Source organism: Malassezia japonica, chromosome 9 (assembly GCF_029542785.1).
Source record: "Malassezia japonica chromosome 9, complete sequence".
Taxonomy (NCBI): domain Eukaryota; kingdom Fungi; phylum Basidiomycota; class Malasseziomycetes; order Malasseziales; family Malasseziaceae; genus Malassezia; species Malassezia japonica.
Genome location: NC_083378.1, coordinates 172,147 through 199,636, shown reverse-complemented (window position 1 = coordinate 199,636; position 27,490 = coordinate 172,147). Strand labels below are relative to the sequence as shown.

Sequence of the window (27,490 nt, the reverse complement as noted above, 5' to 3'; positions counted from 1 at the left end):
CCCGTAGCAACAGCGACACGCGCTGCCTGCTTGTTCACCACTGCAGCGTGCATGCTCACGGGGCCGCGGCGCAGCTCGGGTGGGTCGCGCTCCGCGCCGCGATCGCCGAGGCCGGCCGACGTCATGGCAAAGACGGAGGAGCGCGCCGACACTTGGGGGTTGCTCGGCTTGGAATGCTCGCGTAGCGCGTGCGCATCGACGTCGAGCGCGGCGCTCAGCTCTTTGATGCACCAGTTGGCCAGTGGCTCAAATCCGTGCATGGCACGCACCGCGACCCAGTGGTGCTGGAGGTACCGCACAATTGTATCGCGAAGCTCCTCGAGCGAGGCCAAGACCGACCCGCTCGGCCACGGCGGCTCGTCAGCAAGGAGGACGTGGCCGACGAGCTGCTCGTACCGCACGCCGGCGTTCGACGGGGTGAGGTCGTGCGATACGAGGCCAAGTACAGCGACGATAGCACGGTCGCCTTTGCGCACGAGCTCTTTCCACGTCGGTGTCGCGACCGCCGCCTCAAAGTGCTTCAGAAAAAGGGGGGCGTACGGAGGATGCGGGTGTGCTGCAACGCTCGCGACGAGCGCATCTGGATTCGCGCCGATGGCAGCGACCACTGCGTCGCGGTGCGCTGCAGAGAATGCACCCAGGTCCGTGCAGCACTGCGCTACATACTCCGAAGCGAGGAGCGGCAGGAGCATTGGAAACAGGTCGGCATCCTTCTCCACGAGCGCCGCAGCGCGGGTGCCGAGGCCGGGGTAGGCCGTGGTCCGCTCCCATGCGAGCATGCGTACGTACTTGGACGCGCCGCGGACGTGCAGCGCATCTAGAGTTTCGGCCGCCTCGAGAAACGTCGGATCAAGTGCCTCTTGTGCGTCACGCAGCTCCGTACGGATGTCGGCCGCATAGATCATCTGCGCAACGATGCGCGCGGGTTCGTGGCGGAGCGTCGATGCTTTCGGTGTGCACCGCGCCTTGTACAAATCCGCATCCACTTGCACCCCCTGTCCGATGGCTGTGCCCCGTGCGCCTCTGGCCGCTTCCAGTAGGTCCTTGTGGATTGGCTGCATCGACGCACAGACCTCCTCGCGCGGTGCTGCGAGGTGCGTGCCGAGCTCGTCGATCCAGTCCCCTCCTCTATCGGTATACATCCACCGGACGACGCATCGCACAAGCCGTGCCGCGCGTGCGCCCCGCAGCGACCCCTTGCGTTTCCATGGCCAGGGCGAGCGGAGCAGCCATCGGCGCAGCACGCCATGCAGCCGTGCGTGGACCATCACTGGATCAGAGAGGCCACCTACCTGCATGTGCCGACTCTTGGCCGTCGTCGAGCGCCCATGTGTACGTCGTGCCCTGATCACGTCCAGCGTACAGCCGCTCCAGGTCCGCACGCCATGCCTCGGCCGCGGCGGAACGCGCCATCGTGCATGACGCAAGAGTGGAGGTCTGGCAAAAAACGCCGCGCATTCTTCCTGCTGTGATGGTGAGTGTCTCGCCGCTTCACGCGGAGGTTTCGTCGGAGGAGTATGCGCGGCTTGCGCCTCAAGTCTGTGCGATGATCGAGGAGTGGATGCGAGAGGGAGAAAGAGAAGATGCATTCGTCACGCCCTATACGACGCCGGCCGAGTACCGCTCCCACCTGGCGCTCCCCCTGCCCGACGAAGGTGTCGACGACGCGCAGTTGATGGAGGTGATGCGCAGCCTGCTCAAGAACAGCGTCAATCCATGGACCGACCGTTTCCAGGCGAAGCTGTACTCTGCGCCGACGGTGAGCAGCATGTGCGGCGACATGCTCCTCTCGGCGATGAACGCCTCCGTCCACGTCTTTTCCGGCTCGCCCGTGCTGAGCATGGTCGAGGAGGAGTGTGTGCGTGCACTGTGCTCCATATTTGGTTTTGGCACGGACGCGGACGGCATAACGATGCCCGGCGGCAGTGCGTCGAACACGCTTGCCGTTCAGACCTCGCTGTGCTGTGCGTTTAACGGCGCGTTCCGCCGCGACGGTATCTGGGGCCTGGTCCAAGAGCTCTCGCGTATCGGGCGCACGGGCCGCGGCGCGCGCCCGGTGCTGCTCACCGGCGTCGACAGCCACTTTAGTCTGGACCGTGCGGCGCTCGCAGCCGGCCTCGGCACCGACGCGGTGGTGCACGTTCCGAGCGACGAGCACGGCCGCATGCGCCCCGACGCACTCGCATCCCTGCTCGCAGAAATGACGAGCGACCCAGCTCACCCCTTTGGTATGCCCTTTTTCGTGAACGCCACAAGCGGCTCGACGGTGCTGGGCGCATTTGACGACCTGGAGGCGATTGCCGCGCTCTGCCAGCAGTACAACTGCTGGCTGCACGTCGATGCGTCGTGGGGCGGCCCCGGGATCTTTTCGCCGTACCTGCGCTCGACCGTGCTCCGGGGGACGCACCTGGCCAACAGCTTGACCATTAATCCCCACAAGCTCCTCAATGTCACGCACCAGTGCTCCTTTTTGCTGGTGCGCGAGTCGCGTGTACTGGAAGAGCACGCGATCCACGCTGGCTACCTATTCCATGACACCCATACCCCCCAGAAGACGCGCATCACGGACATGGCCGCCAAGACGCTCGGCTGCGGCCGGCGGGGCGAGGCGCTGAAGCTGTACCTGACCTGGCGCAAGTACGGCACGCGCGCGCTCGGCGAACACATCGACCAAGGCCTGCGCCTCGCACAAGACGTCCTCGCACGCATCCGGACGTCCCCCGCGCTGGAAGTCGGCCCACTGGCCGAGCCGCTCTTTTTGCAAATCTGTTTCCGTCCGCGGACTACGATCAGCCCCGCAAGCGCCGCCAACGGCGTCCACACGCCGTACGCGTCCGGCTCGGCGGCGACGCGCGCCGTGCATGCCGCGCTCCTGCAGCAGCGGCACATTGCGGTCGACTTTGCGCCGACGCGCAGTGGCGACTACCTGCGGCTGGTCATCCATCCTCGCACCCCCCCGGAGCACTACTTTGCGCTCGTGGAGGAAGTCGCGCGGCTTGCTTCGATAGAGTGACAACTATAGGCTAACGAGAGACGATTAGGCGGCGCCTGCTGCCGCGTGCGACGCCGAGGTCGTGGTCATGAGCACGTCGCGGACGTAGCGCAGCTTCTTCATCAGCTGGCGCACGAAGCGGCGCTCGCTCGGCTTGGTGTGGAAAAAGTGCGGGAAGCGGTCCCGCGCCGAGTCGCCGGCCACCGCCTGCGCCGCGGCGGCCTCGGCGGCAGAGCGACGCGGGTGCGCGATCGCCACCATCTCGGCCAGGGTCCAGGTGCGAAGGACCGGGACGCCGTCGGTCTTGTCCGGCGAGTCGATCGCCGAGACGACGAGGCCGTCGCACGACAGGAAGAGCTTGGTATGGTCGTAAAAGTTGAACTGCACAGTGCCGCTGCTGAGGCGGAAGACGATCGCCTGCTTGCAGCGGTACCACTTGTGGACAAAGCCCATGCCTGCAGCAAGCTCCTCGTCCACGTAGGTGAGGGGGCTGTCGGCGCCGTACAGGCGCTCCATGATCTCGCTCTCAAAGAAGCGCATCAGCTTAAACTTGCTCACCAGCTCGCGGGGCAGCCACTCGGCCTCGGACACCGCGCCCTGCACGGCCCCCGCCGGAATCGCATAGTTCTCGCGACGGAGCTGGTCGGTGCGCGGCGCAGCGTCGGTGGTGCGCAGGCGCACGTTGTATACATAGTCAAAGGTCTGGCGGCGGGGCGCCAGCACCATGCTTGTCGAGTCGCGGAAGTGCACGCCGACCGTGCCGTTGCACAGCGCATAGCCCAGCCCGTACTTCTCCGAGTGGTCGAGCCAGGAGATGATAAACTGGCGGGGCGCCGCGGGCTTTGCACGGAGCTCGCCTTCCTCGCCCTCGACCACGACCGGGAGGGGAATGGTCACCGCCTCATTGTCCGCGTCGCGCGGCACATGGGGGCTCTCGTCCTCGGCATCAAAGTGGTGCAACGCATCGTTGAGATAGTGCACCATCAACTCCATACTGGTCAGGGGGCGCGTCGGCGCAGTGCCGGCCACGACCTGGGTCATCTGGCGCAGGTGCGCGTCGTCGGTCGGCGTAGGCGCCGTGCGGTGCGCACGTTGTGCGTTCTCCTTGTCCTGCGTGCGCAGCGACATCTGGCCCAGCTTGTTTGTGAGCGCCGTGGCGGTCGTCGGCGCCGGGACGTTCGCCTTGACCAGCGGCTGGCGGCCGACCTTGAGCAGCGTCGAGATCGGGCTGCCCGGGTGGATCGCCTGCTGGAACTCGCGGTCGATCCTGTCGCGGTTCTCTTCCACGGCCTCGAGCACGCGGAGGTCCTCGCGTGTGGACTTGGCCGGGACTTCTGGCGCGGCCTCCTCGAGCTCGGCGTCGGACTGCCAGTCGGCGGCGGCCTTGAGCTGCTCAAAGTTGCGCAAGCTCTCGCCCTCTGTGAGCGTAGGGATGTACGGCTGCTGGTGCACCGCGTCCGACGGGACGTGCAGCGGGACGGTCCCCGCCCTGAACCAGGGGTGGTCCATGATTTCCGTGAGCGACGGGCGTTCGGCTGGGTCAGTCAAAGCGACGTACAAGGGCGCTGCGAGAGAATCTGGCGGATGAGCTGCTGCGCTTCGTGCGAGACGTTCGCCTCCGGGGGGATCATGTAGTCGTTACGGCGGATGCGGTCGTAAATTTTTTGCACGTTGCTCGTCTGGAACGGCGGGCGGCCGACGAGCAGTGTGTAGAGAATGACGCCGACAGACCAGACGTCGACCTCGAACGAGTGGCCGTCGCCCTGGTCGTAGAGGATCTCGGGTGCAATATAGTTCGGCGTGCCGCACACCGTCTTCTTGCGCTCTTCGGGGTATTTGAGGAGCGCCGCGAGACCAAAGTCGCCGATTTTAATCTGCATGTTCTTGTCGAGGAACACGTTGCCGAGCTTCAGGTCGCGGTGAATGATGGAGTTGTTGTGCATGTTCTGGATCCCAGCAAGAATCTGAATCATAAAGTAGCGCGCCTCGGACTCCTGGTAGCGGCCGCGGCGCTTCACAATGTCGTTCATGTTGCCGTTGTGGCAGAGCTCGAGGACAAAGTAGACATTCTCCGAGTCCTCAAACACGTCCTCGAAGCCGACAATGTGCACATGCTTCAGCGACTTGTGAATCATGATTTCTGCCAGGATCTTTTGGCGATTCTTCTTGGACTGCATAATAGCACTCTTGGCAATCACCTTGAACGCCTTGTCCTGGCCGTACTTGTCCGTGACGTGGAACACGCGAGCAAAGCCGCCCTGGCCCAGCATGGCATGGCGCTCGTACTCGTTTCCGTTGGGGTCCACAATGGTCCGGGGCGGGGTAGGGAGCTGCGGCTTCTTACTCGCATTGTGCGTGACCGTATCCTTGGTCACCGGCGCGGGCAGGTCGGCACGCTTCGGCGAGGCAGGCTGCTGCGCGGCAGGCACAATGTTGCCCATCCCCGTAAGGGGGGCAAACTGCCGGCGAGCGCCACGCACCTGGGCCTGCGCCTCGGCATGTATCATGTTCTCCGACACTTTGTAGGGGTCGGCTCCGCCGGATGTTTGGCGCTGCACCGGCACCGATTCTTGCGCAGAGATCGACTGGAGCACCGCACGACGAGGTGCGGCAGGAAGCGATACGGTAGGGTCTAATCCGTATCGAGGGACGTCCGCAGACATCGTGCACCGAAACAGAGGCGTGGCGGGGGCTCGTTGTGTATTCTGCGCTGCGCCAAACCAACACTAAACTCTCTGGCCTCGTGGCAAGCGCGCGGCGCGTGGTCACGTGCTATGGACCCTACCGGGGCTCCACCACGTGGTCCGGGTCGTGGCGAGCATCACGTCCGCCTCCACCGTGCGGGGGCGCCAGCTCTTGGCCTGCGTGGGGACCAGGTGCGTGACGGTGTAGCGCAGGCCGACGGCCAGCGGGGGCGGGTCCCACACAGTAAGCTGGACGGTGCGCCGCGAGGGGCGCGTGGGGGGGAGCGCGTCGTGGAAGCGCACGATGCAAAACGCACGGACCGTGCGAGGGTGACACTCGGCGTCGAGCGCCGCGCGGTACGCGTCGGTATCCGGCGCAGCGAGCGCCATGGAGCGCAGGCGAGCGCTCCACAGCAGCGCACGTAGCCGCGTCTGCGTGTCGCGCTGCGTCGCGGCGACGAGCGCCTCGACCGGCGCCTCGGACCGCTCGACCAGGCCGAGGAGCGCATTCGCATCGGCCGTGGCGCTCGGCTCGGTCGGCTCACAGGGCTGCACGCGCGCCTCGAGCCATGCAAGGACTTTTTGGACGCGCGCGGCGCCGGTGCGCAGGCGGCTCTCGGCAGCAGAGCGCTGCGCCGCCCACGCCGCACGCCGCTCCGCCTCTTCCTCCTCGCCGTGCTGGGGGCCGGCGTACGTAGGGATGCCCCGCGCGTCGAGCTGCCCTTCCTGGTAGCCCGTAGGGTACACGCGATCGAGCACAATGTCCATCAGCGCGACCATCCCGCCGTCGCTCGAGAGGCGCCCGAGACTCGACGCAAACGACGTCCGCTGAAACCCGAGGCGCGCATCCCATCGGGCAAGCACGGTAGAATTCGAGGCGAGCGCAAGGTCGGACGTGTGCAGCGCGTCGAGCGCGGGCGTCCCGTCGCCAAACGCATGCAGCTTCGCGGCACCGATGCCGAGCTTGTGGCCCAGGCGGATCTTGCCGGCGTCGACCGCACGCTGCAGCGGCGCATCGAGCTCGGCGCGGATTTTGTACCAGCCGTCGGTCAGATGGAGGAGCGTCGCGGTGCCGTCGTCGTCGGCCATGCGCTGGATGTGGTACACGCAGAGGACCATGGGGCGGTCCGCGGGCGCGGTACGCTCCTGGATCTGCTTGACGGCGCTGTGCTGGCCGCGGCGCACCTCGCGCTCGTAGCGGTACAGGAGCTGGTCGACGACGCGCTGCCACGTCCACCAGTGGTTTGTCGGCTGAGACGCGGCGTACGCCGCGAGCTTCCAGAGGATCAGCGCCCAGTGGTGCGCGACCCATTTCTGCGACGCACGCTCGGCGCCGAGCGCATGCAGCGTCTTTACGGCCTCCTCGGCGCCGTGCGTCCCGCCAAAGGCATAGTGCGCCGCACAGGGTGGGTCCGCAAGGATGCGGCACGCCTCGGCGGGCACGCCTTCGGCTACCGCCGTGTCCCACGACCGCGGACGAGGCACAAGGCCAGATTGGGTATACGAAAGGCGGTCGCGGGGGGCAAGGTCAAAAACGGGCTCGGGCGCACGACGCTGCTCGGTCAGCGGCGCGGCGGCGGCCGGCGTGCGTTTAAAGGGAGGCGTAAACGACGACCGCGCAGACGCACCGAGGCCGGTGCGGTACGCGCGCGGCGTGATCCCGACCGAGATCGAGGCGCGGCCGAGCGGCGTCGCACCGAGCGGCGTACCGCGCGAGCGGACCGTGCCGAGCGCACTGCCGGGCCGCGCACGCACCGGCGGCGTCTGGGGCGGCGTCGCACGCACGCTAGGACGTGCGACAAACGCACCGTACTGGGGTTCGGCAGGCGTGCTCGTCTTGACCGTGGGCGTCTGGGGCGGAGCGCGGCTCGGCGTCTGTGTTTTGTGGCTTGCAGCGCGCTGCGGCGTTTTGGATGGGCTCGGCGCGAGCGGCTGGCTCGGCGCGAGTGGCTGGCTCGGCGCATGCGGCTGGCTCGGCATGCTCGACATAGGCGCGTCGCTCTCGGCCTGCGACAGGGCACTGAACCCAGCGTCCGGCTCGGCCTTGATCGGCGCCGGCGCACGCAGTGTGTCCGTGTGCGCATCCAGGCTTTCCTCGTCGAGGCGCAGGCGCTTGGCGGCCTGCTGCAGCGCTGCGGCGCTCGGGCGCGCCAGGCGCTTTCCGTTCGCCTTTTGGAATCCGACCGGCGCCGCGGCCGGCGGCGGGGGCGGCGCGCTCTCCGCATCAAGCATGAGCCATGCCGACTCGTCGAGCGACTCAAAGAACTCTGTGTCGCCGTCGAGATCAAACTCTTGCTCGCACACAGCGAGGTCCTCGCTGCTCGTCTCGATGTGGACCGGCAGTACGCCCGCTGTGGCGCATGTCTTGTGCCGCTTCCACTCGCGTATAGGTTTCCCCCCCACCTGCGTCAGTTCAGGATGGGAATTGGATCGATTCAGCGACACCTCGCCGAGCGGCACGCGCGGCGATGCCGTGTCGGGGCCCATGGCACGTCGACGCGTCGGACGTGTTGGTTCGCGTCTCGGCCGAGCACTTCCCCTCGTCGCCATGTACGAATCGTCGGGGTACGTAGAGCATCTGACGCAGCCGTGGCGGTACGCGCGGAGGCCAGGCGGACTTTTCGTGGGATGTCGTGCGTGAGGACAAGCACCGCGAAAACTATCTAGGCAACTCGGTCGCCGCGCCGAAAGGGCGGTGGCAGCAGGGCCGCGATATCCAGTGGTACAACCGCGATGCGAGCGTAAAAGACAAGGAGGCCGCTGCCGAGAAGCGCCGCAAGGAGCTGCTCGAGGTGAAGCAGGCCGAGCAGGACGCTATGAACGAGGTTCTGTACGTATCTATGCTAATGTAGCGGCGGCGCACTGAGCGGCGCACCGAGTGTCGGCTCGGCCCTCGCCGAAGGTTCGCACGACGCGCCGGCGCGTACTGGCGCCAACGCCGCACCGATCGACCCCTCCAAGCGACGATACCCCCCGCCTGACGCAGAGTCGCGTGAGGAACGCAAAGCGCGGCACGAAGAGCGCCGCGCACGGCATGAAGAGCGGCGTGCGCGGCACGAGGAGCGGCGTGCGCGGCATGGGCGGCACGAGCGACGCGAGCATTACGGTGAGCGCCGCGACGACCGCTACCGCGACGACCGCTATCGCGACGAGAGGCACCGTGAGGACCGTGACCGTGACCGTGACCGCGGCCACCGTGACCACCGCGACCGCCGCGACCGCGATCACCGCTACGAGCGCCGCCCGCCCTCGCCGGGCGTTCGCCCGTCCGAGCCTACGCGTGAACGTTCCCCCCCCGTACTCGAGTAATGCCAAGCCAAGCACGGATGCGGAGATTCTCGTGCGTAGTCTATACCATCCACAAGCTCAGCGCGACGCGTCGTGCTGCCTTTTTTGGGTCCGGCCGGCCGCGCTTTCGATATGCCCGTGCGCACATGCATACGGGCGTTCTGGCATGTAAATCACATGGGCGTAGGCGCCCTGGACCCGGACGGAAAAGTGTTTATTGTGGGCGAATAGCTGCATTCGGATGCAAGGTTACGGTGCATGCGCGTCGAAGTGTTGCTTGGTTGTATATCTACGCAAAATTTAGTGAACAAATTCGTACTGGATTTTCATTGGGCACCACACGGTCAAAGCCATCCACACGAGAGGACATAGGGCGGATAATTGCTGCATGTGAATCCAACCCTGCATTTTGTGCAGTAGGCTGCGGGCGACTGGCTAAAGTAGGCGGGGCGCTGCTGCTGGCGAGAAGACGCGTCAGCTGCTCGCGCTCGCGCTGCTTTCTACATCGACTCACGTACGGCCTGCCCCTCGCCACTGTTTGCGGGTAGCGTGCTTCCATTGTCGAACATTCCTTTGCTTCACAAGCCCTGAGTGAGGAAAATGGTACGTACTGCTTCTCTCCAAGCTAACCGATAGTGTGGTATTTTCGCCTACGTCAACTACCTTGTGGAAAAGGTACGTTGCCACGTCACGGCCCGCTAACCGCAGGACCGCCGCACGATCATCGATACCCTGTTGAACGCGCAGGCCCGCCTTGAGTACCGTGGGTATGATAGCGCTGGTCTCACCGTCGACGGTGACACCGACAAGGATGTCCTGATCTTCAAGCAGGTCGGCAAGGTCAAGGCTCTCCGTGAGCACATCAACGAGTCCCCCGTGGACTTTAGCCGCACTTTCCTTTCGCATGCCGGTATGGCCCACACCCGTTGGGCGACCCACGGCCCCCCGTCGCCGCTCAACTGCCACCCCCACCGCAGCGACCCGAAGGGTGAGTTTACCCTTGTGCACAACGGTATCATTACCAACTACCGTGAGCTGAAGCTCGTCCTCGAGAAGAAGGGCTACAAGTTCGAGACCGACACCGACACTGAGGCGGTGGTCGTGCTCGTTAAGTACTTCTGGGACTCGTACCCCGAGAACCGCAAGCCCGACTTCCACACGGTCGTCCGCTGCGCCATCAAGGAGCTCGAGGGTGCCTTCTCGTTCGTCTTCAAGTCGGTGCACTTCCCGGGCGAGATTGTGGTGGCCCGCCGCGGCTCGCCGCTCCTGATCGGTGTCAAGACCGAGAAGAAGCTCAAGGTCGACTTTGTCGATGTCCAGCTCGGCAACCAGTCGGACGCCGACGGCTACGGCAACGAGCCGAACCTGAACAACCCCCCGAGCTTTGAGCAGGGCGGCATCCAGGCCGTGCAGAACCCGGGCAGCATCGACAAGCTGATCCGCTCGCAGTCGCGCGCCTTCCTCTCGGAGGACGGTCTGCCCCAGCCGATCGAATACTTTGTGGCGTCGGACGCCTCGGCGGTGATTGAGCACACGAAGCGCGTGCTCTACCTCGAGGACGACGACATTGCCCACATCGCCGACGGTGAGCTGCACATTCACCGCCTGCGCCGCAACGACGGCCTGTCGACCACGCGTTCGATCGAGACCCTCGAGATGGAGCTCGCCGAGATCATGAAGGGCCAGTTTGACCACTTTATGCAGAAGGAGATCTACGAGCAGCCCGAGTCGGTGGTCAACACCATGCGTGGCCGTGTCAACTTTGACTCGCGCCACGTCAAGCTCGGTGGCCTGACGCAGTATCTCTCGACCATTCGCCGCTGCCGCCGCATCGTCTTCATCGCATGCGGTACCTCGTACCACTCTTGCCTTGCTACCCGTGCCATCTTTGAGGAGCTCACCGAGATCCCCATCTCGATCGAGCTGGCGTCCGACTTCCTCGACCGCAAGTCGCCCATCTTCCGCGACGATGTGTGCGTCTTTGTGTCGCAGTCGGGTGAGACCGCCGACACGATCCTTGCCATGCGCTACTGTCTCGCCCGCGGTGCGCTCTGTGTGGGTATTGTCAACACCGTCGGCTCGACCATCTCGCGCGAGACGCACTGCGGTGTGCACATCAACGCCGGCCCCGAGATCGGTGTCGCGTCGACCAAGGCATACACTTCGCAATACATCGCTCTGATCATGATGGCTGTGCAGCTCTCTGAGGACCGCCTGTCTATGACCGAGCGCCGCAACGAGATCATCGATGGCCTCCACGCTCTGCCCGAGCAGATCCGCACCGTGCTGAACCACGACAAGATGTACCAGGACCTCGCCTACAACGTGCTTGCCAGGGAGAAGTCGCTGCTCATCATGGGCCGTGGCTACCAGCACGCCACCTGTCTCGAGGGTGCGCTCAAGATCAAGGAGGTCTGCTACATGCACTCGGAGGGCATCCTCGCCGGTGAGCTCAAACACGGTCCGCTTGCGCTGATCGACGAGTCGATGGCCGTCATCCTCGTGATGACCAAGGACTCGCTGTACCCCAAGGTGCAGACCGCCCTGAGCCAGGTCATTGCCCGCAGCGGCCGCCCCATCATTATCTGCAACGAGGACGACACCAACGTGACCGAGGACGGGCGTGCAATCCGCGTGCCCCAAACTGTCGACTGTCTGCAGGGTCTCCTGACCGTCGTGCCGCTCCAGCTTCTTTCATACCACCTGGCCACTGCGTGCGGCGTCGACGTCGACTTCCCCCGCAACCTGGCCAAGAGTGTGACCGTGGAGTAAGCTTGGAGCGCACCACTCTTGTACTGTAGACCAAGTCAGCCAAGTGTCATGCGTCCATACGGCTACCCCGGACCTCTCAAGCAACTCGCCCTGCATACCATCACGACACAATTGATGTAGTTTTCGTCCCCGTAGCCCAACTCTATTCCGCCCAATTTCGCCAATTGACCTCCACTCGGAGCTGGACTCTCGGCGCGCGATGCAGCACTCGACGTCGCTCGCGCTGCGTGTGCCGGGCGAGGGAGAGGATGCCGAGGGACGCTCACGCGCGTTTCATTTTCCGTACCCGGTCGCATATGATATCCAGCTGCAGCTCATGGAGGAGCTCTTTCGCGCGATCGAAGAGGGGCGCGCAGGCGTCTTTGAAAGCCCCACCGGCACCGTACGTCGCACGGCTCACCCAGGGTAAAACGCTGAGCCTCTTGTGCAGCGCGTTTACATGGATGGCACTCCATCGCAAGCGCGCTCAAGTCGGCGTCGTGGAAAAGGGGGTCGACGACCAAGACACGGAGCCGGACTGGGTCGTCGCGCACGACCAGGCCAAGCAGCGCGAGGCGCTCGAGGCACGCCACGCCGAGTTTCGCGAAAAGCTCCGTGCGATCCGGCAGCGGGCCAAGGACGAGAAACGGCCCGAGGGGCGCACGGACAAGAAGCGACAGCGGCTCGACACCGACGGCGACGAGTCCGACTCGGACTTTCTCGTGGGCGACTATGACGAGCAGAAACGGACCACGAAGGACGCGGCTCCGCAGGTCCCTTTCGTCTCGGACGAGGTGCGTGCCATGATGGCCGCGTTCGAGACGAGCGTGGAAAAGGACACGGCACCGGACGAAGAGCCGGCGACGACGCCAAAGGTGTACTACGCGAGCCGCACACACAGCCAGCTCTCGCAGCTGATCCACGAGCTGAAACGCACGGCGTTTGGGCAGGGCGCCGCCGACGACCCCGTGCGCACCGTCGCGCTCGGCAGCAGGAAGCAAATGTGCATCAATGCCGATGTCCAGCGCGTCGGTGCCACGTTTGGCACCGAGGCTATGAACGAGCGGTGCCTGGAGCTGATGGAGTCGGGCAAGTCCAAGAAGCGGTGTGCGTACCTTCCCGCACAGGACGCGGCCGGCGAGGCCAAAATGAATGCATTCCGCGACCACGCCTTGGTACGTCGTCCCACTGACCCAGGCGGACGTGCGCGATATCGAGGACCTCGTACAGCTCGGCAAGGCGATGCATACGTGCCCGTACTTTGGCGCACGCAAGAGCCTTGCACAGGCCGAGCTCGTGACGTTGCCATACAACCTCTTGCTCCAGCAGGACGCGCGCGACGCGCTCGCGCTCGACCTCGACGACGCGGTGGTCATCATCGACGAGGCGCACAACCTCATCGACACGATTCTCGCGACCTACTCGATCGAACTGTCGCAGGCGCACATTGAACAGGCTGCTTTTCAGGTCAATGCGTACCTGTCGCGCTTCTCGATGCGCCTCAAAGGCTCGAACGAGGAGCACCTGCGCACGCTCCAGGTCCTCCTTGCGGCGCTGCAGGCGTTCTGTGCGTCGCGCTCGCCCGGCAGCGAGACGCTGACCACCGCGCAGCTCGTGTCCAAGCTGGGAGGAACGGTCGACCAAATCAATTTCCTGCGCCTCGAGCATTGGCTGAAAGACACGCGAATCGCACGCAAGGTAGGTGGACTGGCTTATTCAGATTAGCGGCTATGCAGACAAGCTCTGGCTGCGTGAGCATGCCGGCGAGGCGCCGTCGCGGCACAGCAAGATCCATGCGATGCATCTCGTCGAGAGCTTTCTCCTGGCTCTCGGCGACCGTGCGCGCAACGGAAAAGTTCTCGTGCACGCACGGCGCGAGGGCGAGGCGGTGCGTGTGCACCTCAAGTACGTCCTGCTGAACCCTGCCGATGCATTCCAGCCGCTGCTCGATGCCGCGCGCTGCGTCGTGCTGGCCGGAGGCACGATGGAGCCCATCTCCGAGTTCCAGCGCCAGCTCTTTGGCCAAATACCCCCGGAGCGCTTCGTAAAGCACTCGTGCGGGCACATTGTGCCGAAAGAAAATATCCTCGGCGCGATCGTGCACGCCGGCCCCAAAGGCCTCCCGTTCGAGTTTACGCACGGGGCATGGGAGAATACGGCGCTGCTCGACGAGCTCGGTAACGCGCTCAGCAACTACAGCAACATTATTCCCCACGGCATGGTCGTCTTCTTTCCATCCTACGGCAGCCTCAACAGCACGTTTGCCCACTGGAAAAAGACGGGCATCCTCGAACGCATCGGCAAGCGAAAGCGCGTGTTTCAGGAGCCGACGCATGCCCAGGACGTCGACCGCGTCCTGCAGGGCTACGCGGCGGCGATTGCCTCGCCCAGTGTACGTCGCTCTGCTGACCCAGCCGGACTCTCCCAAAGGTGCGATCCTCTTTGCTGTGGTCAACGCCAAACTTTCTGAAGGTATCAATTTCCAGGACGACCTCGCGCGCTGCGTCGTGATGATCGGCCTCCCCTTCCCCAACGCCAAAAGCCCCGAACTGGTGGAGCGAATGGAGTACATGCGCAAACTCGATACCCGCGCCAAGCCCGACCTGGGCCGCGAACTATACCTCAACCTGTGCATGCGCGCCGTGAACCAGTCGATGGGCCGCGCGATCCGCCATCGCGCCGACTATGTACGTACTGACGCTGACGCAGTCCACGTTCCTCCTGCTGGACCGCCGCTTTGCGCGCAGCGAGATTGCGTCGCGCATGCCCAAGTGGATTGCCGGCCAAACCAGCTCCCACGAGCGCTTCGGTAGCAGCATCAGTGCGCTTGCAGGCTTCTACCGTTCAAAGCGAAACTAAATGTACAATGCAAATACGACGTGTGAACTAGAAACAATACTTAGTTGTCGAGGTTGGGGCACTCCTCCGAGAACTGCTTGGTGAGCTTGCCGTTGTCAATCTCCCAGACAAGGTCGAAGCGCTCCGAGGGGTAGTCGAGGCCCTTGACGCCGATGGCCTTGGCAATGTCCGAGAGCGCGTCGTGCTCCCAGCAGACAAGGATCTTCTGCGCACCGTTGTCGGCGGCCTTCGAGATGGTCTTCGCGGCGCAGTCCTGATCGTCACGGTCGCAGTGGTGGTCGATGGTGAGGCCGAGGCGGTCGGCGAGGCCCTTGACGGTGTCGTAGGGGCGGATGCGCTTGCCGTTCGACTTGTAGTCCTGGGTGATGATGGCGTCCACCTTCAGGTCACCCTGCGAGAAGAGGTCGGCGACACAGTCGGCACGCTCCTCACCGCGGGGCGAGAGACCGGTGTGGTCGTCGTCGATCTTCTCACCGTGACGGATGAGGTAGACCTCGGCGTTGACGTCCTTGCCGTCGCGCTTGGTAACGGCGGCCTGGGCACCGACGGCAAGGGCCACAAGGGCGGTAGCAGTGAACGAAACAAGAGAGAAACGCATGGTGTGAAGAAGAGTATGGAGCGAGCGCGCCTTTAACTATTTCCAGGAGACGGTGGTGGCCCCGGCGCCGTCCGCACTGCTCCACTGCCAGAATTCTGCCGAGAATGCAGCAAACACCTGGCCGCCATTTGCCCACGTGCGTGTCTACGACGACGGTGCGTTTCCCCCCCCTGCGGGGTTTCGGTCGAGTTGTGCGAGTCGGTGGAGGTCAAAGGCCGGCGCTGATGCAGCGTCGCCGTGTGCTGCTGGCCCTCTGGCGCCTTCCTCGCCACGTTCGCCACGTTCGACTTCCGAGAGGAGGAATTCCAAAAATAGGTTCGAGACGGACTGCGTCAGTAGCAGTACATACCTCGTCGCCTGCGCCGCCGCTGGGCGCCGGAGACTGCGGCGCCTTTTGGGACGACCCAAAGCCAAAGAGGCGGTACCCGCCGCCGCGGTCCTGGTTGCGCTGAAGGCCCGCCTTTTCGCGCTGCTCGTCGTCCCACTGGAGGACGGAGGCCATGAGCTTCAGGACCTCGAAGCGCTTGGTATCTGCACGAGGGAAGGAGAGGAACTGCAGCACGAGGTTGGTCACCAGCCGGCGGTCGACGAGCGCCTCGGACGACTCTCGCCGGATCTGGCGCAGGGACTCTGTGAGATGCTCGTTGAGGATCACGGCTTCGTGCCGCAGCTTGCCGATAAATAGGTTTTTCTCTTTCACCTCGCGCTCCAGCGCCTCGCACTTGCTGGTGGCTTCCTGCGCCGCATTAAGCTGGGCCTCGGTATCGTGCAGACGCAGTTTGTAGGTCTCTAGCTCCGACTCGGCCTTGTCGACTTGGTTCTGCATCTCGCCGACAGTCCGCTGAACATCGCGCTCTTGCGCTGGGTGAGTAGGGCCACGTACCTAGCTGGAACTCTTCGAGGGCCTGCTGCAGCTGGCGCGCGACGCGCTTCTCTTGCTCAACGGTGCTCTGCAGCTCCATCTCGCGCTCTCTGGCATGCTGCAGCGCGGATTCCGTGCGCTGGACCTGGGCCTCGAGCCCTTCTTTCCACGACCGCTCCTCCATCAGGGCGCTCTCCCAGCGGTCCAGATCGACACGCTGTCCATCCACAATCTCTTGCAGCTCGCGGCACCGCGCCTCGAGACGATCAAAGTCGGCGGGATCGTTGAGTGTGACCGACTTGGACATCTCGCCCCGCAGCTTGTCGAGCTCCTCGGTCATGCGCTCGTTCTCGGCATTCGAGGCGACCAGCTCATCTTTGAGCGTGACTGACGCAGATTCGTAGTCACCGACCTGTGAGGTAAGCCGCTCAATTTGCTGCTCTCTCCGATCGAGCTCCTCGGCGTCCTGGCGCAGGCGCTCGCCGACGGTGGTCCGCATGTGCGCCAACTTCTCCAGGAGGTTATTGTATTGAGATTCAAAGGCATCGCGCTCCTCTTGGACACGCGCGAGCTCTTCACGTAGATAGGATGGGTCGGCTGACTGCGTATTCACGTCCAATTCGTTCATATCTTGGGCCAACGTCGAGGTGTCTTGGTCATCAACATGCTCCGGCTGCGTGGCAGCGTCGGCGGGGCGAGCATCCGCACCGGCGACGCGCTTCTCCTCCATCATCTCCGCCATTCCTGTTGGATTGGCGTATAAAACAAGTGCCCTGTGAGCTCGAGCGACTCTGGCGTAGGTCCAATCCTACCGTACGCCTAAAACAGGGATGGGTGGACCAACCGCCTCCACAAGGGTCGCCGTTTTGGGAAATTTCCAGCGCGCCTGCGGGTGAGTGGCTAGGAAGGGGCCATGGTGCTCGCGGAGCTAAAGAAACGCTACCGAATGGGGTTTTCATCGCTGGTAGGAACGATTGGATACATAGCAGGTGGTGCATAGCCAAAAACATGAGGCAGAAATGCGTATTTTGCGACCGGTTTTATCCAAATTTCCCTCTTTTCGTCCCCAGCGCCGGCTTGTAGACGTCGACCATGGCGTACTATATGGCATCTATACCACATACAAGCTCGACAACCTCTTCCACACCCCTTCGCGACGCCCTCTTACCCCACGCCAAGGACGCGCAGCGCGCCGCCCAATACTATGTATGCACGTGACTTTTCTTCGACCTTGCGGCAGAGTCGCCCTCGTTTTTGCTTCTTAACTTGGTCACCGCTGGTTTCCGTCTACTGAACCAAGATGAGCTACGTCGCCAAGGACAAGGATGTTGACGCCACTGCGGCTCCCGTGAAGCTCCACAAGATCCGCATCACTCTCACGTCGCGCAACGTGAAGAGCCTGGAGAAGATGAGCAGCGATCTCATCAACCGCTCCAAGGACAAGAAGCTCCACGTCAAGGGCCCCGTCCGTCTTCCCACCAAGGTGCTCGCGCACACCACCCGCAAGTCGCCTTGCGGTGAGGGTTCGAAGACCTGGGACCACTACGAGCTGCGCATCCACAAGCGCCTGATCGACCTGCACAGCCCTAGCGAGGTTGTCAAGCAGATCACCTCGACTGCGCTTGAGCCTGGTGTTGAGGTGGAGATTACCATTCTCTCCAACTAAACGCCAGCATGGATCAAAAAGGGGTCGTTGCTGACCTATCCCGATTCTATAGTATGGAACCCATGTTTAGGTTGCAATGATACCCATTCCAGCTGGATTTGTTTGTGTGCGCTATCTGAATAGAAAAAGGGTGCGGCTGCAAGCATAGCGTAGCGTGTCGTAGCTATCACCGAACGGTGCGGCACACACGAACGCGGCACCGAGTCGGCCGTCGTACCGACGACTTCTTGCGTATCACCCAGACCCCTCTTCTAACACGCTCCACTACCACAACACGTTCAAGTTCCAAGCAAGTGGATGTAATGGCCTGAAAGACTCCAGACATCTATTTTCCTTTTGGTCATATGATAAATACACAGACTCGTAGGAGCCACAAGTGTATGTCAGCGACAGTGCGCAGGGTTAGATGAAGGTCCATCCTAGGCATATTACGCCACGAGCTTCACGACACCGCCGGCAGCCTTGATCTTCTTCTCGGCGAGAGCAGAGACCCAGCGAGCCTTGACGATCACGGGCAGCTCAGGGAGACGGCCCTTACCGAGGACCTTGCCGTAGCCGGCAGCGAGGGTGTCAATGACGGGAACCTCGGTCGACTGGGCAGTCAGACCCTGGCGAGCCTCAGCCGGGACAAGAGTCCAGATCTTGTCCAGGTTGATGATAGGGCAGTGCTGGGGGTTGCGCAGCAGGTGGTAGTGGCGCATACCAACCTTACCGAAGTAACCAGGGTGGTACTTGTCGAAGTTGGTACGGTGGTGGTGGAAACCACCGGCAAGACCGCGACCACCGGGGTGCTTGCGGTGCTTACCGATACGACCGTGACCGGCGGAGACATTGCCGCGGTGCTTCCTTGTCTTGGTGAGATGAGTGGGCATCTGTTCGGTTAGTATCGTTCGGCCAAGAGGAAGGACGCAGCAAGCACATTCATGTCACTACACGATGCTGCTGTGCATCGCAGCAGTGAACATGGCACACTGCCATCGTCCGACAGCGTACATACCTTGAGGTGAGTAACCGAAGTTCGTGGTCGCTGAGGATCTCCTTGTTGCCCAGCGCGCACTGAATGTTCTGCGCACTTCCCAAAACTATATGATATCACGTGACCATCAATCCACGACCGCATCGATGACTAAATATATCCTCCACATGTTGATGCGCACGGCGCGCGGGGTCGGACTTTAGGAGCACGTTTGCCACAAGCGCGGTTAGACGCGTAGGACAGGCGGCCTTTTCGTATACCATGGCGGACGCTGACGATTTAGTACGTGGAAATTTGGCTTACCCAGATCTATGATGCATACGCGGACGACTCCATGGACGAATATTCGGACGTGGGCGACGCGGACTACAACGACCCTGGCGCCGACGCGGTCGACTATATGAATGCGGCGAGCGACGATGACGACGACGGTGAGATCGACATCATGTCGGACGATGGGATGTTTGTCGAGCAGGAGATGTCGGTCACCGATGTGCGCAAGAAGCCGTACGAGGTCGATTTCAAGTGCCTCGACATTGCTGGCATTGAAGCCGCGCAGCGCGTTCAGATCGAGCACATTGCAGGCATGTTTATGGTGTCGAATGCGGATGCGGCCGTGCTGCTTCGCCACTTTCATTGGAACAAGGAGCGGTTGATTGAGCGCTATATGGACGCGCCCGAGCAGGTCAAATGGGAGGCGGGTGTGCTGGACAACCCCGCGTCCCAGAAACTCTTGACCCTGTCCAACTTTACGTGTGAGGTGTGCTTCATGTCGGCAGACGACTACGATGGCCAAATTGATACGATGGCGCTTGCCTGCGGCCATCGGTACTGCATCCCTTGCTACACGCAGTACGTGGAGCAAAAGGTGCGTGAAGAGGGCGAGAGCCGCCGGATCCAGTGCATGAACGGGGCGTGCAAGCTGGTGGTGGACGAAGATACCATGTCGAAGCTGCTTCCTGCTGCCGTGCTCGAGCGTTACCGAGTCCTGCTCGACCGGACGTACGTCGACGACCACAATACCCTGCGGTGGTGTCCCGCCCCCGACTGCGAGCGTGCGGTGGAGTGCCATGTCTCGCAGAAGCAGCTGCGGACGGTCGTGCCGTCGGTGCGGTGCGACTGCCACCACTGGTTCTGCTTTGGCTGTGGCCTTGCTGCACACCAGCCCGTGATCTGCGCGATCGTCAAGCTGTGGCTTAAAAAGTGCGAGGACGACAGCGAGACGGCCAACTGGATCAGTGCCAACACGAAAGAGTGCCCCAAGTGCAACTCGACGATCGAGAAGAACGGCGGGTGCAACCACATGACCTGCCGCAAGTGCCGCTACGAATACTGCTGGATGTGCTCGGGCCCGTGGTCCGAGCACGGCAACAGCTGGTACCACTGCAACCGCTACGACGAAAAGGCCGGCTCCGATGCGCGTGATTCGCAGACGAAGAGTCGTTTGTCGCTTGAGCGGTACCTCTTCTACTTTAACCGCTTTGCAAACCACGAGCAGTCGGCGCGTCTCGACCGCGAGCTGTATCGGCGTATCGAGAAGAAGATGGACGAGATGCAAGCCACGTCGGACCTCACTTGGATCGAGGTGCAGTTCCTGAAGAAGGCGGCGGATACGCTGACCGAGTGCCGCATGACACTCAAGTGGACGTACTGCATGGTGTACTACCTGGAGCGCAACAACATGACGGAGCTCTTTGAGGACAATCAGCGCGATCTGGAGCGCGCTGTGGAGGAGCTCTCGGGCCAGCTCGAGATGCCGATCGATCGGGACACCATTCCCGTGATGCGCCAGAAAGTGACGGATCGTACGTGTGTTCTACTTACCCAGTGACCGCCTATGTGCAAAAGCGCCGCGAGATCCTTTTGACTGACACCGCCAACGGATACCAAGAAGACCGCTGGCACTGGAATGTAAATGTGTAAATGTAGCAGAGCAACGAGGCGCGCTCTCCGTCCGTGCGCAATCTTCTCTCGGCCGACCGGGCCGGCCCGGACCGAGGAGGTCAATGCAGGTGCGGAGAAGTGCCTGCGAGACCCTTAGCTCTTGCCTTGACAATGTCTTTCCTCGCTACTGCTGGTGCTCGCACGCTGCTTGCCAACCGGGCCGCCTCGACGGCCGCGCGCTCCTTCTCGACTTCGGTACGTGATTCAACCAAACGCTAATGCAGCTCCGCGCGGAGAAGGACGTGAAGAACGTCACTGTGTACGTTTCCTCCTCTAACCCAGTTTCGGTGCCGGTCTGATGGGTGCTGGTATTGCCCAGGTCCTTTCGAACGTCGGCAAGTACAACGTGACTCTCGCCGATGTTACCGACAAGGCGCTGTCGAACGGCCAGGCGATCATCACCAAGTCGCTCCAGCGCATCGCCAAGAAGAAGATGGCGGACAAGTCGGCTGAGGAGCAGGAGGCCTTTGTGAAGGGTGTTGTCGACTCTATCAAGGTCACCACCGATGCCGGTGAGGCCGTGGAGAGCACCGACCTTGTGATTGAGGCGATCATTGAGAACCTCAAGATCAAGCAGGACCTCTTTGGCTTCCTCGACACGAAGGCCCCCAAGGACGCCATCTTTGCGAGCAACACCAGCTCGCTGAACATCACCGACGTGGCCAACGCGACGAGCCGCCCGACGCAGTTTGGTGGCTTCCACGCCTTCAACCCTGTGCCGCAGATGAAGTACGTCATTGATTGCTAACGCCAGGCTGATTGAGATCGTGCGCACCAAGGACACCAACGACGAGACGCACGCTACGCTGATGGATGTCGCCAAGAAGATGGGCAAGGTGCCCGTCACCTGCATTGACTCGCCCGGCTTCATCGTCAACCGCCTGCTGGTTCCCTACCAGCTCGAGGCCATCCGCCTCGTTGAGCGCGGTGTCGCCTCGCCCGAGGACGTCGACACGGCCATGAAGCTCGGTGCTGGCTACCCCATGGGTCCCTTTGAGCTGGCCGACCTGGTGGGTCTCGACACCCTCGAGCACATTGCCCAGGGCTGGCGCGAGTCGTGCGCCGGCACCGAGCACATGCCCGAGGCCTACGTGCAGGAGTCGCCTCTCCTCTCTGGCCTCATCAAGGACGGCAAGCTCGGCCGCAAGACCGCCGACAAGGGTGGCTTCTACCAGTACAACAAGAAGTAAACAGATTGTGCTGGGATCCGTAGCTGCACTGCTCTATATGCCAACAAACAGCTGCCACACGCCCTTGGCGTAGCTCACAATCTCGTCGCCGCCGAGCTTGCTCTCGCCGTACAGGCGGTCGCAGAAGGTAATCGGCACCTCGACCACCGAGTAGCCCAGTGCCTTGGCGCGCACGAGGATCTCCATTTGGAACACGTAGCCCTTGGACGTGACCTGGCTGATCAGCGTCTGGATCACGGGCCGCTTGTACAGGCTGGGTAAGCAAGGCGACGTACCGGAAGCTTCCCGTAACATCCGTCGTACGCGGGTCGAGCACAAACGTCGCCAGGACGTTGGCACCGCGGCTCACAAGCTTCCGCTTGAGGTCCCAGCCGTAGACGCCCGCGCCGGTCGACGGGCCCGAGTACCGCGTGCCCTGCACGATGTCGGCGTTCGTCTCGAGCTGCAGTGCGATCATGTCGGGAATAAACTTGGGCTGCTGTTAGCGAGAGCACGTACGTGGTGCGAAAAGTCCGCGTCCATAATCACCACAAAGTCGCCCGTGCACGCCTCGAGGCCGTGGATGTAGGCGGTGCTGTGTGAGTGCGTCGACGTACCCCAGACCGAGCTTGCCCGCACGCGGGCGCAGCACGATACGCTCCGGGCCATACAGCGCCGCGAGCTGGCGCGCGATCGTCTGTGTCCCGTCCGGCGAGTTGTCGTCAACAATCACGATCTCGTATTCGAGGTTGTTTTCCTGGAACATGCGGCACAGGAGAAACACGATAATCGGCAAATTGTGCCGCTCATTGTACGTTGGCAGAATCACACTGTACTTGTGGGGCGCCGACGCGCCCACCGAGCTCGCATGCGGCATCTCAATCACCGACGACATTGCGGCGCGAACTTGCCCGGGGCGCGCTCGTGCCCCTATGCTGACTAAGCCGATTTTGCGCAAAACGCCCTTGACGAGCTCCAGCATGGTAGGTGGAGTGGCTGACGCAGAAAATCAAAGCGCTCACGCGGTCGCTGGACAACCATGCGCCTGCGCGCCTTGGCGATGCGGCGCCAGTGCAACGCAACCTTGATCCGAATATGCACCCATTCGAGAAGCCGCGTGAGTACACGCGTGCGATGAACGCCGCCAAGCTCGACCGGCTGTTCGCCAAGCCGTTTGTGGCGGCGCTCGACGGACATATCGACGGCATCTACTCGCTGGCGCGGCATCCGAAGCGCCTGGATGTGATGGCGAGTGGCAGTGGCGATGGCGGTACGTGTGCGTGCTCACCCAGAAATCCGCCTGTGGGACCTGAACCACCACCGCTGCGTCTATACGTACAACCGCGCGCACGCCGGCATTATCCAGTCGCTGTGCATCTCGCCGCTGACGTTTAACGGCGGTGCATCTGCGAACGACACGCCCGGCGGCAAGCGCATGCTCTCCTGCTCGGTCGACCGCACGATCAAGGTGTGGAATGCGGACCCGATGCCGGACGGCGTCGGCCAGTTCTCCGAGTATACCATGGACGAGGAAGAGAGCGACGACGAGGTGTCTGGCGCGCGCGATGCGAACCTCTTTAGCATCCAGCCCAAGGCGCTGCCCCCGAGCGAGCCGCTGACCGTGTACAACGGCAAGACGGCGTTCAACTCGCTGTCGCACCACGCGCATCTGCCGCGCTTTGCCTCCGCCTCGAGCACTGTGCAGGTCTGGGACATGAACCGCGGCGGCGGCTCGGATGCGCTCTCGACGATGGCGATGGGCACCGACGGCGTGAACGTCGTGCGCTTCAACCCGAGCGAGACCGAAGTCTTGGCCAGCGCGGGCAACGACCGTGGCGTGACGCTGTACGACCTGCGCAGCAACAAGCCGCTCACCAAGGTCGTGCTCCAGCACCGCACCAACGACATTGCCTGGTCGCCGCTCGAGCCGACGACGTTTGCACTCGCGAGCGAGGACCACAACATGTACACCTTTGACATGCGCAACCTCTCGTCCGCGACGCAGATCTACAAGGGGCACGTCGGCGCGGTGATGAGCGTCGACTACGCACCAACCGGCCAGGAGCTCGTCACCGGCTCATACGACCGCACAGTCCGCCTGTGGGACGTCGGCAAGGGCGCACGCTCGCGCGATATTTACCACACCAAGCGCATGCAGAAAGTGTTTGCGGTTTCCTACTCGCTCGATGCGCGGTTTATGCTCAGCGGTTCGGACGACGGCAACCTGCGCCTGTGGAAGGCGCACGCCAGCGACAAGCTCGGCATCGTCTCTGCGCGCGAGCGCGCGAGCCGCGATTATGCCCAGGCGCTGCGCAAGCGCTGGGGCACGGTGGGCGACGTGGCCAAGATCGAGCGCCAGCGCCACGTCCCGAAGCCGATCCGCAGCGCACAGAAGCTGCAGCACACTATGGAAGAGGCGCGGCGCGTCAAGGAAGACCGCCGCAGGAAGCATACCAAGAGCGGCGCCAAGAAGCCCAAAGCCGCGCGGAAATCCGTCATTGTCCAGGAGAAATCGTAGCGTACCTCCACATAGATCTTTGCCGTACGACGAGACAAACGCCCACTCCCGACTCGGCGGCCACTGTGCTCCCGGTATGAGCTCGCTACTGAGCCCGTTTCATATCGGCCCGAAGCATGCACAGTTCTACGTGCAGGTTACGCTGCATGAGGTGACGAACGTGCCGCTTCTCTCGGGCGAGTTCGCCGTGTCGTGGAAGGTGCACCATGCCGTCTCGCCCTCGAACCGCAAGCAAAATGCCGCGCTGGGCCAGCTGAATCTCGAGGCGGACGGGGAGGGCAAGCACAGACTGCGCATATCGACGTCGCGCGACGATATGGGGCTGCGGCGCAGCAACTCGCACCGCGCGGCACAGAGTCCGGCGTCGGACATGTCGAGCGCGATGCGCAGCACCGATTCGCTGCACCCTGCGAGTCCCGAGCGCATGAGCACCTCACGCTCGAACAACTCGCTGGTGCCCGAGGACGGCGTGCCTGGCACGAGCCCGCCGTCGACGTTTATCTGGACGCGCAACCGCTCGGCCTCGGACGCGAGCCGCTCGGTCGAGAGCCTGGTCGACGACCAGGCCAAGTCACCGGGCGAGCCCGCACGCAACCGCGTGCGCCAGCTGCGTGAGAACGAGGGGCGGCGAACGCGGCACCGCTCGGGCTCGTTTACCGGGCGCCATGCCCCGTTTGCGCTGCAGTCCGTGCACATTGAGCCTAAAGGGCACACGCCGTTTGAGCGTGTGCAGCAGCATTCGGTCAAGTTTGAGCGCAAGTTTGACGCGGTAGTCCGTGTGCCGATCGCCAAGTCGGACGAGCAGGATAATAAGGAGGCGTTCGGCGCGCTGGGCGAGTCGCGCCTGCGCATCAATGTGCAGCAGCTGCTGCGCACCAATACCAGCGGCACGCAGCAGCAAGAGTCGCTCTCTGAGCTCGGCTTTGTCAACGTGAACCTCGCCGAGTATGCGCCCAAAGCGGGCCAGGGCACGCCGAGCTCCACGCCCTCGAGCCACTCGTCGCCAGCGAGCGCGTCGCGCACCGAGATGCGGCAGTACCTGCTGTCCAAGTGCAGCTCGAACGCGATGCTGCGCCTCTCGGTCGAGATGCGTTTCCTAGACGGCACGCCGCTGTACCGCGTCCCGCCGATCCGCGGCGGCATCGAGGACCTGGCGAGTTTCATGATGCCGAACGACCTCTCGACCGATCTGCCGCACATGCCCACGTCGCCGACCAAGGCCGAGCCGGAGGCCGATCAGCGCCCGGTGTACGCGGCGAATGCCGAGCGCCCCGGCCTCGAGTGGCACTACAAACTGCCCATGTCGTTGCTCTTTCGCGCGACGGCCGTCAGCCCTGAGCACCTGCGCGAGTCCAAAGCGCCACCGCCGACATGCGACACGCGCCCTGGTGGCCACCTGATGACCTGCAATGCGTCTGCCCCGCGCATGATGTACTGCGACGCGAATACAGAAGAGCTTATCGACGACCTATTCAAAGGGCACTTTGGACCGATGGCCGACGGGCGCCAAGAAGAGCCGACCTCGCCGTCGACCATGAGCGACGACTCGCAGCGCCGCTCGCGCGCGGCGCGGTTACGGTGGGACAAGATTATCAGGAGCGTCGGCCAGATTGCGCAGCAGGCCGACCCGACGCGTCCCCTCCGCCAGAGCAGTGGCGACTCGAACCATTCGCACGGCTCGTCGGGCCACGACACACGGCACCACACTCCGCAGCTCCGTGACATTGTGGACTACCTGCGCCACGGAGTCACGCATTCGAACGAAGGGCATACGGAACACGCATAGACACTACAGATCTTCATCACGCGCACCCCCCGAGACGTTGCGCAGCGGGCTCGGGGCAATCGTGGCATGCGGCGTCGCGGCCTGCGGCGTGCCCGCGCCGAGCTCGAGCGAAGCGAGGCGCTTGTCGAGCGCCGCGCCCGACACGGACGACGGCGGGACCGGCGACGAGGTCGAGGACCGGGGGGGGCTCTGCAGCGGCGTGTCGACGCCGTGGCGGTACGGCTGGATCGTGTCGTAGGGGATCTGCGAGAAGAGCACCGAGACACTCTCGCCGTAGTGCGAGCGGCGGATCGTCTCGGCGAGCAGGTGGCTGATGTCGATCTCCTCGAGCTTGGAGCACCGCCGCCTGTTTTCTTCCTGGGGGAGCGTGTTGGTAACGATCAGCGCCTCGAGGCTGCTCTTTGAGATACGCTCCAGCGCGGGCGGCGAGAGAATACCGTGCGTGACAATAGCCAGGACGCGCTCCGCGCCGCTCTCCATCAGGCGGCTCGCGGCGAGGTCGAGCGTGCCGCAGGTATCCGCCATGTCGTCGACGAGGATGGCAATCTTGTCCTTGGCGTTGCCGACAAGGACCATGCGCGACACCTCGTTCGCCTTCTTGCGCTCTTTGTGGAACAGGGCAAAGTCCACGCCGAGCTGGTCGGCGAGCGCCGTCGCGCGCTTTGCACCGCCGGCGTCCGGCGAGACAATCACCACGCGCTCCGTGTCGAGCATCTCGCGCACGTACTGCAGCGCCGCCGGCTCCGAGTACAGGTTGTCGACCGGCACGTTGAAAAAGCCCTGGATCTGCGAGGCGTGCAGATCCATGGTAATCACATGGTCGCAGCCCGCCTGCTCCAGCATATTGGCAATGAGACGCGCAGTGATCGGCGCACGGCTCTTGTCCTTCTTGTCCTGGCGCGCGTAGAAAAAGTGGGGGATCACCGCCGTGACACGCCGCGCACTCGCCGTCTTGCACGCGTTAATCATAATCAGCAGCTCCATCAAGCTGGTATTGGGCGAGATGAGCTCGCCGCTCGCGCCGTGGGACACACACGACGTGTTGATAATGTACACGTCGTGCTCACGCACCGACTCGCCCATGCGCACGATCGTCTCGCCGGCCTCGTTCTTGGTCACGGTTGCATTGCCAAGTGGCACGCCGAGGCTGCGTTAGGAAATATACATACCGCTTGCAAATCTGCTCTGCGAGCACCCGGTGACTCGAGCCTGCGTGAGCCAAGAAACGTACCACTGAACACCTTGATATCCGCCAGCGTCGCCATCCTCGTCGTCAAGCACTGAACAGTGCATGGGCAGCGCCCGGATGACAAATTTTTCGCTTACTTCCTATACAGCGGTAAGCCTCCTCGTGGAGAGGATCGGCCCCAGGATCGGCGCGCAGGAGCACGGTGCGC

General features: G+C 63.2%; 15 protein-coding genes across 15 annotated transcripts; 9 read left to right on the top strand and 6 right to left on the bottom strand.

Moving 5' to 3' along the window:
• Positions 1-34: 34 nt before the first annotated feature.
• MJAP1_004198 (uncharacterized protein) lies at positions 35-1,413 on the bottom strand (the record flags this gene model as incomplete). The annotated part of the gene is given in 3 exon segments (XM_060268117.1): positions 35-40; positions 60-1,270; positions 1,293-1,413. 3 exon segments carry the CDS (start codon positions 1,411-1,413, stop codon positions 35-37), a joined length of 1,338 nt encoding a protein of 445 aa, XP_060124100.1.
• A 58-nt stretch (positions 1,414-1,471) lies between these two features.
• On the top strand, positions 1,472-3,013 carry GAD2 (glutamate decarboxylase; the record flags this gene model as incomplete). The annotated part of the gene is made up of 1 exon (XM_060268116.1): positions 1,472-3,013. One exon carries the CDS (start codon positions 1,472-1,474, stop codon positions 3,011-3,013), a length of 1,542 nt encoding a protein of 513 aa, XP_060124099.1.
• A 24-nt stretch (positions 3,014-3,037) lies between these two features.
• CDC5 (polo kinase) lies at positions 3,038-8,163 on the bottom strand (the record flags this gene model as incomplete). Its single annotated transcript, XM_060268115.1, has 3 exons — positions 3,038-4,527; positions 4,551-5,624; positions 5,778-8,163. 3 exons carry the CDS (start codon positions 8,161-8,163, stop codon positions 3,038-3,040), a joined length of 4,950 nt encoding a protein of 1,649 aa, XP_060124098.1.
• A 61-nt stretch (positions 8,164-8,224) lies between these two features.
• Positions 8,225-8,985, top strand: MJAP1_004195 (uncharacterized protein; the record flags this gene model as incomplete). The annotated part of the gene is made up of 3 exons (XM_060268114.1): positions 8,225-8,241; positions 8,264-8,506; positions 8,529-8,985. 3 exons carry the CDS (start codon positions 8,225-8,227, stop codon positions 8,983-8,985), a joined length of 717 nt encoding a protein of 238 aa, XP_060124097.1.
• Positions 8,986-9,564: 579 nt separating this feature from the next.
• GFA1 (glutamine--fructose-6-phosphate transaminase (isomerizing)) lies at positions 9,565-11,736 on the top strand (the record flags this gene model as incomplete). The annotated part of the gene is made up of 3 exons (XM_060268113.1): positions 9,565-9,567; positions 9,601-9,639; positions 9,673-11,736. 3 exons carry the CDS (start codon positions 9,565-9,567, stop codon positions 11,734-11,736), a joined length of 2,106 nt encoding a protein of 701 aa, XP_060124096.1.
• A 199-nt stretch (positions 11,737-11,935) lies between these two features.
• On the top strand, positions 11,936-14,574 carry CHL1 (RNA helicase; the record flags this gene model as incomplete). Its single annotated transcript, XM_060268112.1, has 6 exons — positions 11,936-12,118; positions 12,141-12,890; positions 12,913-13,413; positions 13,436-14,107; positions 14,130-14,402; positions 14,425-14,574. 6 exons carry the CDS (start codon positions 11,936-11,938, stop codon positions 14,572-14,574), a joined length of 2,529 nt encoding a protein of 842 aa, XP_060124095.1.
• A 40-nt stretch (positions 14,575-14,614) lies between these two features.
• Positions 14,615-16,776, bottom strand: MJAP1_004192 (uncharacterized protein; the record flags this gene model as incomplete). Its single annotated transcript, XM_060268111.1, has 3 exons — positions 14,615-15,109; positions 15,522-16,033; positions 16,056-16,776. The coding sequence occupies 3 exons, from the start codon at positions 16,774-16,776 to the stop codon at positions 14,615-14,617; spliced, it is 1,728 nt and encodes a 575-aa protein (XP_060124094.1).
• A 558-nt stretch (positions 16,777-17,334) lies between these two features.
• On the top strand, positions 17,335-17,700 carry RPS20 (40S ribosomal protein S20; the record flags this gene model as incomplete). Its single annotated transcript, XM_060268110.1, has 1 exon — positions 17,335-17,700. The coding sequence occupies one exon, from the start codon at positions 17,335-17,337 to the stop codon at positions 17,698-17,700; it is 366 nt and encodes a 121-aa protein (XP_060124093.1).
• Positions 17,701-18,128: 428 nt separating this feature from the next.
• On the bottom strand, positions 18,129-18,572 carry RPL28 (RNA helicase; the record flags this gene model as incomplete). The annotated part of the gene is made up of 1 exon (XM_060268109.1): positions 18,129-18,572. The coding sequence occupies one exon, from the start codon at positions 18,570-18,572 to the stop codon at positions 18,129-18,131; it is 444 nt and encodes a 147-aa protein (XP_060124092.1).
• Positions 18,573-18,937: 365 nt separating this feature from the next.
• MJAP1_004189 (RBR-type E3 ubiquitin transferase) lies at positions 18,938-20,599 on the top strand (the record flags this gene model as incomplete). Its single annotated transcript, XM_060268108.1, has 3 exons — positions 18,938-18,958; positions 18,984-20,481; positions 20,505-20,599. 3 exons carry the CDS (start codon positions 18,938-18,940, stop codon positions 20,597-20,599), a joined length of 1,614 nt encoding a protein of 537 aa, XP_060124091.1.
• Positions 20,600-20,731: 132 nt separating this feature from the next.
• MJAP1_004188 (uncharacterized protein) lies at positions 20,732-21,810 on the top strand (the record flags this gene model as incomplete). The annotated part of the gene is made up of 4 exons (XM_060268107.1): positions 20,732-20,815; positions 20,845-20,879; positions 20,903-21,349; positions 21,375-21,810. 4 exons carry the CDS (start codon positions 20,732-20,734, stop codon positions 21,808-21,810), a joined length of 1,002 nt encoding a protein of 333 aa, XP_060124090.1.
• Positions 21,811-21,843: 33 nt separating this feature from the next.
• DPM1 (dolichyl-phosphate beta-D-mannosyltransferase) lies at positions 21,844-22,684 on the bottom strand (the record flags this gene model as incomplete). The annotated part of the gene is made up of 4 exons (XM_060268106.1): positions 21,844-22,063; positions 22,086-22,285; positions 22,309-22,384; positions 22,407-22,684. 4 exons carry the CDS (start codon positions 22,682-22,684, stop codon positions 21,844-21,846), a joined length of 774 nt encoding a protein of 257 aa, XP_060124089.1.
• An 85-nt stretch (positions 22,685-22,769) lies between these two features.
• Positions 22,770-24,307, top strand: sof1 (the record flags this gene model as incomplete). The annotated part of the gene is made up of 3 exons (XM_060268105.1): positions 22,770-22,772; positions 22,795-23,059; positions 23,082-24,307. 3 exons carry the CDS (start codon positions 22,770-22,772, stop codon positions 24,305-24,307), a joined length of 1,494 nt encoding a protein of 497 aa, XP_060124088.1.
• A 76-nt stretch (positions 24,308-24,383) lies between these two features.
• Positions 24,384-26,093, top strand: MJAP1_004185 (uncharacterized protein; the record flags this gene model as incomplete). Its single annotated transcript, XM_060268104.1, has 1 exon — positions 24,384-26,093. One exon carries the CDS (start codon positions 24,384-24,386, stop codon positions 26,091-26,093), a length of 1,710 nt encoding a protein of 569 aa, XP_060124087.1.
• Positions 26,094-26,096: 3 nt separating this feature from the next.
• Positions 26,097-27,358, bottom strand: MJAP1_004184 (ribose-phosphate diphosphokinase; the record flags this gene model as incomplete). The annotated part of the gene is made up of 3 exons (XM_060268103.1): positions 26,097-27,240; positions 27,263-27,302; positions 27,325-27,358. The coding sequence occupies 3 exons, from the start codon at positions 27,356-27,358 to the stop codon at positions 26,097-26,099; spliced, it is 1,218 nt and encodes a 405-aa protein (XP_060124086.1).
• Between the last annotated feature and the right edge of the window lie 132 nt (positions 27,359-27,490).